This window comes from Phacochoerus africanus, chromosome 4, assembly GCF_016906955.1.
Source record: "Phacochoerus africanus isolate WHEZ1 chromosome 4, ROS_Pafr_v1, whole genome shotgun sequence".
Lineage (NCBI taxonomy): Eukaryota > Metazoa > Chordata > Mammalia > Artiodactyla > Suidae > Phacochoerus > Phacochoerus africanus.
Window position 1 is genome coordinate 28,721,373 of NC_062547.1, and position 11,205 is coordinate 28,732,577.

Genomic DNA, 11,205 nt, shown 5'->3' on the forward strand with positions numbered 1-11,205 from the left:
TGGTCAGGGTACCATACCGTCATTTTACCCAAGGTTGCATGGCTAGTTCGTGCTGGTTGATGGGATTTAGACTCAGCTCTCATCATCTAGGCCCCTGCACTCTCCATGCCAACTAATCTACCGCTCAGGCTTCAGTTTATTAAAAAAAAAAAATTATACTTTGCAAATGCAGAGGAACACATCCACCAAGGGAAACGAGACTAAGGGCTGGGCTGCATTTTTTTTTTTTTGAAACTTTCTTGAACTAGTGGGCATTAGGGAGGGAGATGGGAATGCCTGGGCCCTCCAGGTTCAGACCAACACAACGATGAATTGAAATGAGTAATAAAGAAGAGACTGTTCCATGCTTCCCAGAAGAGCTGGGCCCTTCAACTGTGGTACAAACAACTTTCAGTTAGAGCCAGCCCCCTGCCAGGAAGGGGAAGGGAAGCCAGAGGCCAGAGAGGTGGCCTGGCTTGAGGCATGAATGAACTGACAGGAAGCTTGAGCGGAAGTGGTGCGAGGGCTGAGCTTGGGAGCCAGCCTGCCTGTCTGGAATACCAGCGCCCACGCTCCCAGGCCATAGGACCTCAGGTAAGTGACTTAACCTATAAGCCTCAGTTTCCTCATCTGGAGAATGGGAATACCACCACCTACTCCTGGGGTGGTTAGAGAAAGGAAATGAGTGAAGTAGCCTCTCTTTGTTATGTTTATTACCGCTGTCTTCAGGAAGACAATAGGGAATCAACTTCTAGGCCCTGGGGCTTCTCGGTTATTGGAGCTGGTTTGGTTCTCTATGAGGGGACCCTTCCCCCACAACTCCACTGTCCTAGTCACTTCGCCGGGGTTTGGTGGTGATTTAAGGAATCCAAGTGTCACTCAATACTAATCATAGCCACACCTTATTGAGCCTCTGTGATGTGTCCCAGGTACCACTTATGCTTATTTGCATCAAGTACATCAAATTTGTGAAGCAGATAATTGTCTTCATTTTATAGACCAGGAATTGAGGGGTCAGGGAGCTGACATGACTCTGCCAGAGTCACGAAGAGTCCTGAGGCAAACACAACGCATCTCAGCCCCTTCAGGCTACTCTAAAAAGATAGCATCGACTGAGTGACTGGAGCCTGGCAAGTCCAAGATCACAGCTCCAGGGTGTATTCAGTCTGGGGAGATCCCCACTTCCTGGTTCATAGATAGAGGTGGCTGACTTCTCACTGTGTTCCTCTTTTTTTTTTTTTTTTTTTTTTTTTGCTTTTTTAGGGCACACTCCGAGGCATATGGAAGTTCCTAGGCTACGGGTCAAATGGTCGAATGGGAGCTACAGCTGCCAACCTCCACCACAGCCACAACCATGTGGGATCCGAGCCTCATCTATAGCCTATGCCACCGCTCACAGCGACACCAGATCCTTAACCCACTGAGGGAGGCCAGGATCAAACCCAAGTCCTCATGGAGGCCCATCGGGTTCATTACTGCTGAGCCACGTTGGGCACTCCGGGAGCTGTCTTTTCTAAGGGCACACATCCCAGTCACAAGGGCTCTGTCTGCTCGACCTCATCACCTCCCAATACCCTCACGCTGGGAGTTAGAATTTCAACCTGTGAATTTGGGGGAGACACATTCACCCCTAACAGCTCTTATATTCCAAGCCACAAGCACTACAGAGCCAAGACAGACAAGGCACAAGATGACATACCTTCCAGAGGCAGATAACCTGGTGAAGGCAGGATGGTCACTTGGCAATGTGTTTAGATGCAGAGCTAGGGGAATGGAGGGGAAGGCATCTCTCCTCAGATGACTGAGGAAACCAGGCAGTCAGTACCCCGGGTAGTCCCAGGACCTCCTGGTTGGAGAGGGCTGTGGCAATGGAGAATTACAAACCCCAACCTCGGCAAGGCAGCCTAGGTTAAATAGTTTAAAGCAGAGTGTTGGGACTTCCCCCTCACTCTGTCATGATTCTTAAGAGTGACTCTCCCAGTTCCTCTTATCTGGAGAGAGGAGGAAGGACATGGTTAGCTCTTGGCCAGCTCTTCACCGAGCCAGAAAGGCCCTTTCCCTGCAGACAGGGCCTGTAGTTTTCCCATAGGCCTTTGTGCTGGTTGGTGAGCTCAGCTCGGAGGTGCAGCATCTGTAAGCCCACCTGGCCGCCGGGCCTACAGCCATAACCTCCGCTGACCTTTATCAGCAAAGGAGGACGGGTGTGTGTCTTTCTCAAGTGGTTCCAAATGCAAGCAGGGGGCAGGGGTGTTAGGAATTGAATCCCTCAAGCCCCAACAGGATAACACTTAATGGGGAAATTGAGGGGAGAGGCAGGTGATGCTTTAGACCCCAGGGAGGGAAAGGTTCTGTTTCAAATGGATGCAGGCCTGCCCGACTTCCTCAGCAACTTGAATTTCTTGGACCTTCGCAGAAATAATCTATAGGGTTTGGCCTTAACTGCCATGATTTGTTTTGACTCCATAGGGACTTCACCTCCAAACAGGGGTTAATCTCAGCGTTTGTTCATTGTGGCACCTGAGTTTCCTCATTGTCTGGTTAGAGGAAACCTCTTTTTTTAACCCCTTGTCTAACACAATGGTTCCAATTAAGCCATCCAGTATAAAATCTGCTTCAATTATCTGAGTTAAGAAAAAAAAACCTGGAAGCTTTTCTCTTTGAATGGATATATACAAGTAAGAACATAAAGTGCACCATTTAAAAAACATAATGCAAAATCTCCTTCTAGTCTAAGAATCTTTAATACATAGTAACAAGAGCTAACATTTACCGAGTAGGTCCTATGACCAGATACTTAAGCTGTCTCATTTAATCATGCCAATCCAAGTACGTACCATTACTATTCCCATCATATAGATGAAAAACTGAGGCTCAGAAAGGTTCACCCACACAGTCAAGGACATAGTGGCTCCAGGGTTTGGAACCAGGTCTGAGTCCCAAACCTCGGCTCTTCCCACTACTAGGGAAACCTTTTCCTCTACCCTCAGGCTCAATAGCTGGGTCATGAAAAAGTAATAATAAGAGAAAGATTTATTAGGCATGCACATGGAGGCCTCACAGAAAAGAACTGAGGATTTCTAAGCATTTTCATTTCTAGGTAAATTGTCATAAGGTAACTACATAGGGGAAACTTAGGGAAGCTGAGGGTCATTTGGTAAGGTCTGTTACGCAGACCCAAGACCGAGCATCTCCAGTGACAAGTCATTATCACTGACATGGCATGGGAGCGGGCACGGGGGACGTTTTCACACAGGGAAATTTATCCTTTTTTTTTTTTTGTCTTTTTGCCATTTCTTGGGCCGCTCCCGCGGTATATGGTGGTTCCCAGGCTAGGGGTCCAATCAGAGCTGTAGCCGCCGGCCTACACCACAACCACAGCAACTCGGGATCCGAGCTGCGTCTGCGACCTATACCACAGCTCACGGCAATGCCGGATCCTTAACCCACTGAGCAAGGCCAGGGATCGAACCCACAACCTCATGGTTCCTAGTCGGATTCGTTAACCACTGCGCCATGATGGGAACTCCTTTATCTTTAGAAAGAAAAATGTATAGAGGACAGAGAGAGTTCCTCCTCTGTCTGCTTTTTCTCAGTTGCCTTCAACTTAGAATCATCCTTATGCCAAAGCAGCATATTTTGGGAGCGGTATATTCTGATCATCAGTCCCCACAATATATAACACTGTTTTAAAAGTGCCCAAATACTTGAGTCCTATTATATGCTCAGCATTATAGGATTGTCGGGCTGGATCCTTGATCTCAAGGAACTTACAGCTACATATGGGAAGAAAAGCATCTCAGCTTCAGACAAGGCCCTCAGTGGGAATTGCCGCTCCTTGTATTTGCACAGTTTCTAAGTTTACAGATGCTTCCCACACACAGTCGTCTGCCGTTTCATCATCACCAACAGCTCTATGAGGTGGCCTGGTTCTCTTATTTCCATTTAACAGAAAATCAGAAGTCAAGCAACTCGCCCCAAAATATCCACCCTGGACATATATAGCATTTGCTAGTGGAGCTGGTACTGACTCAGATCTGGATTGGCCACCAATCTAAACTGGCCCCCACCCATCTTTGTTCAGTCACATCAATATCACTAGGCAGAGACGCTCAAGGAAACTTACATACCCTCAGTCTATGACTAACACAGGCTACTCATCTAAATCAGCTGGACACACGTCCCTTGGACGGTATGTTCAAGCCTAAAGAATAGATCAAGTGGTAAGGGGCGTTTCCCAGGATTTCCTTTGCCTGTTAGCTCCTGATAATGTTCCGAAGAGAACTAAACGCATTTCATTGAGGACACCTACTTCAGATCTATTACAAATCCCTACCACGGGTACCTTTTTTCCCCCAGAATTACTCGCCACACTGGGAAATTTGGTAGAAATAAGAGTTGGTGCTAACAGGCATTCCCATCAACCCTCTTCCCCCGATGTAGAGGCGGAAAAGTCAGACACTCATTTCGCCAGACTTTGCGATGAGGTGTGGTAAGGGAAGGCTGCTCCCGCAGAGAGCAACTTTCTCGCGGTTTTTTTCCTCCCTATAAATGGAGGAGAAACCTGAAGAAAGTTTTCTCTTGGCCTTCTGGCCAGCCCACGGCTTTCTACTTTGGCATGAAGTTACGGTAGGATGCGAGAGTAGCAGCCAGGGGTCCAATACAGCAGGAATGGGGCTTGTGGAATTAAGGGGCAGTAGGAGGAGTCGTGGGCTTGACCGGGCCGAGGTCTGGGGGACCCAAAGCTGCAGTTGCCGAGGGTGTAGGGCGGTCGCCCGGAAGGAAAGGGCGGCACAGCAGAGAGGTCCTGCCGCATTTCCCATTGCCGCCCCTGGGCCCTTCTCACTCCTGGGGCGCGGCGGGCCGGACTTTAGAACCCCGCCTATTTAGGGCGGGGCTGGGCGAAAGGGTGGGGCTGCGCTACCTCAGGGCGTGGCCTGTGGAACCTCAGAACCCTGCTGACTCGGGGCCGGGGCGCGCGTCTCCCGGCACGGGGTTCCTCCCACGCAGCCTCCCATTCAAACGATGCCGAAGGGGCGGCGCGGCAGTCAGAGCCCCAGGATGAGCCAGCGGCCGGCTCCGCCCCTCTACTTCCCTTCCCTCTATGACCGCGGCATCTCCTCTTCCCCGCTCAGCGACTTCAACATCTGGAAGAAGCTCTTTGTGCCGCTGAAAGCGGGGGCGGGGCCAGCGGGCGGGGCGGCTGGGGCCCGGCCCCTGCCCCAGACCCCCTTGGTCTCAGCACCTCTGCCGCCGCCGCCGCCACCACCACCGCCACCACCCGGCCTGGGTCCCCGCAGTGAGCGCTCCTGTCCCCCGCCCTGGCCCTCTGGCCTGGCCTCCATCCCCTACGAGCCTCTGCGCTTCTTCTACTCGCCACCGCCGGGGCCCGAGGTGGCTGCTTCGTCCTTGGCCCCTGGCCCCACGACACCCCGGCTCGCCTCTGCCTCCCACCCCGAGGAGTTGTGCGAGCTGGAGATCCGGATTAAGGAGCTGGAGCTGCTCACCATCACTGGAGACGGCTTCGACTCCCAGCACTGTGCGTGACCCTCAGCCGAGCCCACCGTTAGCTGGCCTCACCTCCCTCCTTGGCTCCATGCCCCTCTGAACCCTTCACCAGCAGTGTGGCCTTGGGCACAGATTCCATCCCCCAGGAGTCCCAGATCCCAACTCTTATCTCCCCCCCACCCCCAGAACCCAGACACCCCTGTCATGGATTTCAACCGATTCCTTCCGCCATCACTAATCTGGACTTAATGGACTCTTGGGCCAAATTTCAACCTCCCTCTCTCCTGAGCCCTTTCATTAATGTGGACTCAGAGCTTCTAGACCTGGAAGTCCTTCTATCATCACAATCCCCAAGTTGAACGTTAAGCCTCCTGCACAATAGTTCCACGCCCACCACCACACAGCCCCTGTCCCTAGGGACCTGACCTTTAGTGTTTATCTTAAACTGGAGTCCTCAGTGGGAGGAGAGGGAAGTAGGTAACCCTCAGCTGGAGTGTCTAGGAGGAGGTGGGGATTGTGCAAGACCCAAAAGGCTCAAGGATGTTCACGTCTCCATGCTGGGAGGTAGCCTCCCCATGACCCTTGGCTCTGGCCCTGTCTCCCTCTTAAACAGGGTCTGAAGGCAGAGCAGATGTGCTGATGTGGGCAGGATTCCACTAGCACACAAACTGACGGAGTCCCGCCTATTAGGTGAAGTTATGAAACCCAGTTCTACTCCCAGAAGGACCAGATTTTGCTGTAGAATATTCAATAGCCAAAGGCTGTTCCACAGACTTTGTCTTTCCCAATATCTAGGCTGGCACTTGACCCCTAGAGGAAGGCAGATGCTTCTAGAAAGACTATTCTCATTAGCATGACAACCTACATGTTTTAGGTCCATGTGGTAATAGGAATGGTCCCCAATTCATCAGGTACCCTGTAATGTCCCTTTCCCCACAGCTGCGGGGGAAAAATTCCTCGAATACCTGGGCTTTTCTATGTACTGGATTTCTCAAGTCCATACTCTCTCTACTGAGACTGTCTTGGGATGTTTGAATTTTTTTCCCCACCCATCTAGGGTCATAATGGATTTTGGCTTATGTAGGGAGCACACAACTGCTTCCCAGAAGCTTGCTTTAGAAGTGTTAGGAGAAGCCCTTCTCTCTCCAACAGCTAAGTTTGTTTTGCTCTCCTGCAGATAAATTCTTGAAGGCGCTGAAAGATGAAAAGTTACAAGGACTGAAGACCAGGCCACCTGGAAAGAAGTCAGCCTCTCTCTCCTGAGGAGCTGCCCCCCCCCCAACCCCAGCCTAGGCAGCTGCCGCCTTAGGTGTTAGTGCTTAGATAATGTGTCCCATTTGTTGTCATTTCAAAGATCCTTATTTTCTGTTCTGTATTTACTGCTGTTCTCATTTCTCCCAGCACATATACCACATACAGTGCCAATTTGCGTGGTTAACTTCATGGTCTCTCTGCCTATGTCGCTGCTGGGGGCGATCTGAAAGTTGCTGCCCAGCCAGTGACCAGGGGCTCCCAAGATGGGGTGGAGGGGACCCCCCAACACCACCAAGTCAGGGGGACTGGGAAAAGCCAAGGGCGACATATATTTTGTTCTGCCGTGTCCCTGCCTGGAAAGGCTCTTTTGAGGACTGGAACAAGGGGTAAGTTTTCATACTGCTTTAGTCCTTGGAAATGTTTAGTCTGTTGGGTTTGGGACCACAAAACTCTGATAACCTGATCTAAGCCGCAGTCCTTCCTAGAAATTCACATATTGAAGAAATATGAGTTCTTATTATGTGCTAGGTACCCTCCTAGGCTCCTGGGATCAGGCACACAAATACAATATGGTATCATAGAAGAGGACACGCCAAGGGAAGAAACAACAAGTAGGGATGAGGATGGACCGGAGGGTGGGAGAAAAGCAGGGTAGCATTTTGAAGAGGGAACATTTAAACAAGGTTTGATGGCGGTGGAAGGTAATAGCCAGGTGGCATCTGGGGAAGGTTTCAGGCAGAAGAGCCAGTGCAGGGAGTTCCAGTCATGGCGCAGTGGTTAATGAATCCAACTAGGAACCATGAGGTTGCGGGTTCCATCCCTGGCCTCGCCCAGTGGGTTAAGGATCCAGCATTGCTGTGAGCTGTGGTGTAGATTGCAGATGCGGCTCGGATCCCCTGTTTCTGTAGCTCTGGCGTAGGCCCGCAGCTATAGCTGCAATTAGACCCCTCGCCTGGGACCCTCTATATGCCACGGGAGCGGCCCTAGAAAAGACAAACAAACAAACAAAAAAGAGCTGGTGCAAAGGCTGAAGGTGGGGGCTTGCAGAGATGTTTGAGGCTCAGCAGAGAGTCCAGGAGGCTGGAGCAGGAGTGGGGCGTGGGAAGAGAGGAGTACAAAGAGGGTCCATTTGTATGGGACCTTACAAACCACAGTAAGGAATCTGGGCTTTTCGGAGTAAGATGGGAGGTAGAGTTTTCAGGTGAGGAGTGATAGGATCTGACTGGTGCTGAGAACAGAGTAAGGCAGGCATCGGGAAAGCAGTCAGGAGGCTGTGGGAATTAATCACCCCACTAATCGAGAAGGGATGTTGCAGCCAGAACGGCACAGCCCCACCCACCCTTTGCCCTTTTCGGGCCGGAGGCATTTATGGCCCCCCCCCCCCCCCCAGGTGCTGCCTCTGTGGGGAGGAGGAGCAATGGTTCAGCAGCCCAGGCACACGGAGGATAAACTATTTGATGAAGCTCAGCATCTAGGCTTCCTTGTGCCCTCACTACGCCAGCAGCACAGACCACAGCCAAAGAACCTGTGATATTTGGGCTTCTTTCAAAGGAGAGTGAAAATGTGCAACTGGGGGGCCAGGTGTCTTAAGAGACATGTGAGGAGGGGCTTAGGATGGGGGACACGGTGGGCTCTGACCAATAGTGCTGAGCGATCCCGATGAGCCGCAGCGTTTCCTCTTAGATGTAGGAGCTTGGATTTAGTATTGGTGATCCTGCCGAGAGCAGTTTTGTTGAGCGATAGGGGTTAACACCTGACTGGAGTAGGGTTTGTTTGGGTTTGTTTTTTTTTTTTTTTTTTGCTTTTTAGGGCCGCACCCAGGGCATGTGGAGGCTCCCAGGCTAGAGGTTGAATTGGAGCTACAGCCACCGGCCTACCCCACAGCCACAGCAACACCAGATCCAAGCTGCAGCTCATGGCAATGCTGGATCCTTAAACCATCAAGCAAGGCCAGCGATCGAATTTGCATCCTCATGGATATTATCCGGGTTTATTACCTCTGAGCCACAATGGGAACTCCCTGAACTCGAGTAGTTTTAAGAGCGAACCACTCCTTGGGAGGAGAGGAATTAGAAGCGGGGTGTAGGGGAATTTTTAGAGAGCTTAGCTTCAAAAAAAATTGAGAACTGAGCAGGAGCTGGCAGGGCAAGCAGGAATAAGAGAAAGGTTTTCTAAGAGGGGAGAAATGACCACACGTTTGTAGCCTAACAGAGAATGACCGAGTGGGGGAGGAAAATCGGCGAGATAAAAGAAATTCCTTTGCTGACGCACAGCAAGCCAAATGCCAAGATGCCAAAATTTGAAGCAAAGAGAGGACTTACTTGCAAGGCAGCCAGACGAGAAGACGAGAGAAGAAGCCTTAAATCCATCCTTCCCCAGGCCAGGGGCTGGGGTATTTATGGGCTAATAATGATGCGGGAGGCCTGAGGTGTGGTCAGCGCAGGTGGCGTGGGGGAAGGCGATTGGAAAAAGTGCGGTGCTTGCCCTGCACAGGTGTCACTCAGCTACAGCCTCTGCATGTTTGGAGGGGTGGGATTTGGGGCCATTTGACATCAAAAGGTCACAGAGTGGACACCCCACGCACCTGCAGTTAGAGGGTCGGTGGTTCTATCCAGATTTAACCCACTCAGCTCCGACTAGGCAGAGGGGACTCCAAGCTTCTGGAAAATAACTCAGGCAAACATCTTGTTTAGGCTTCCTGCTTCTTGGCGGATAGGTCTTAACTTGACCTTGATTAGTGAAGGCAGGTGAAATGGATTTAATCCAGGATTTCAGGGAGATGAGGAATTGCTGGAATGATATCCTTGCGAGGATGAGAGAGGTGGAATCTAGGTTACAGCAGAGGGATTGGCTTTAGATGGAAGCAGGGGTGGTTGATCTATTTTTAATTTTTTTAATTTTAATGTTTGTTTCTTTAGGGCCATACCAATGGCACATGGAGGTTCCCAGGCTAGGGGTCCAGTCGGAGCTGTAGCTTCTGGCCTATACCACAGCCACAGCCACGCCAGATCCAAGCTGCATCTGTGACCTACACCACAGCTCATGGCAATGCCGGAACCTTAACCAGCTGAGCAAGGCCAGTGATCGAACCTGTGTCCTCATGGATACTAGTCAGATTCGTTTCCACTGAGCCATGACGGGAAGTCCAGAGGTGGTTGATTTAAAATAACAGGAGATTTATGTGCAGCCACCTCCAGCTTGAGGACATCCTGGGCAGTGGGGGGGGCCGGGACCAGATGGAGGCTGGGGAGCCACAGAGTCCAGGGAACAGGCCCACAGGTCCAGCTGCTGCTACCCAGTCAGGAGTGTGGGCCCAGTGTTAGGCGAGAGCTCCCAGGTTCTAAATCTTAGCAACAAGTTCCAGTGTTTTCAAAACCCAAAGCAGGCAAATAAAGTCTGGACAGTCCCCTGGAGTTTGCAAGCTCTGCTCTACACATGAGAGCCCTCCTGCCCTGGGCATTCCAGGCTGTCTCCCCTCCCCAGGAAGAAGCCAGAGTCCCGTTGCCCCTGGAAGGTTGTTACAAGAGAGGCTCCCTTGTTCTAGAAAAACAGGCTGGCAAGTCTAGTGAGGGGGGGCCAGGGACTCTTCATGAGAATAACTGGGGATGAAGCAGGTATCAGGAAAACCCAGCGCAGAGTTCAGGTGGAGAAAGAGCTAGCTGATGGGGACCTATTCCCCATTTCCCCCCCCAGAGTCGCAGTAGCTCCCACCCCAGTCCTGCCAGGCTCATAACCTAGGCCACTGTCAGGTGTATACCGGGCACCAAGGGAATCAGTTGACAGGAATAATCTAATTCTTACCATCACCTTGTGAAATAGGAACCACTCTTGGTATGTTTTATAAATGAAGGAATTAAGGGCTCTGAAAGGGGACTTACCTGGAGGCAGAGCTAGAGAAAGGCGGAGGCAGGATTGCAATGCAGGCCTGTTAGGGTTCTTCCAGGCTCTCCTGCTGATTGGGGCACGGGCACAGGCACAGGGGAAGCCCTAGTGAGCCATCCAAAGGAAATCTCAGGCTCAATACAAGTAGGGCATAGTTTTGGGGTTGGCTGAGTTGTTTCCCAACACTTCCCAAGTGAGAGTGGGGTTGATAGTATTATGGTATCGTAGCCACGTTCCCAGGAAGGCCCGCACTCAGCTCTGTCCTCTATCCCTTCATCCCATGGCTTTGATCACACACAGGTCCTATTATCAGGACCATGGGGGAGGCAGGTCATGTGATTGTCAGCCCCTCCAGAACAAGATGGAAGGGAAGAGACTGGTCCCCAAAGACAAGCATGCTTGGCAGATGAAAGCAATATATGGGTCCTGCTGAGCAAAGCCTGTACACAAGGAATCATCGATGCAGTGGCATGCTGCAGCCGGCTGAAAAGCCCATGAGAGCCAACGGTTACAATTTCAGGAGTTTTGTAAGCTGGTTATTAAATAAAGCCATGATTAAACATTAAGCCCTACCAACTTACAATT

At 51.1% G+C, this 11,205-nt stretch overlaps 1 protein-coding gene across 1 annotated transcript; it reads left to right on the forward strand.

The window, feature by feature from the left end:
- The first annotated feature begins 3,504 nt into the window (after nt 1–3,504).
- Nucleotides 3,505–6,922, forward strand: C4H11orf91 (chromosome 4 C11orf91 homolog). The gene is made up of 2 exons (XM_047774266.1): nt 3,505–5,515; nt 6,662–6,922. The coding sequence occupies exons 1-2, from the start codon at nt 5,002–5,004 to the stop codon at nt 6,745–6,747; spliced, it is 600 nt and encodes a 199-aa protein (XP_047630222.1). The 5' UTR covers nt 3,505–5,001; the 3' UTR covers nt 6,748–6,922.
- Nucleotides 6,923–11,205: the final 4,283 nt, after the last annotated feature.

Coding starts and splice junctions, on each gene's coding strand:
- C4H11orf91 (XM_047774266.1), top strand. CDS start 5,002: ATGCCGAAGGGGCGGCGCGGCAGTCAGAGCCCCAGGATGAGCCAGCGG. Junction 5,516..6,661: donor CGGCTTCGACTCCCAGCACT/GTGCGTGACCCT, acceptor GCTCTCCTGCAG/ATAAATTCTTGAAGGCGCTG.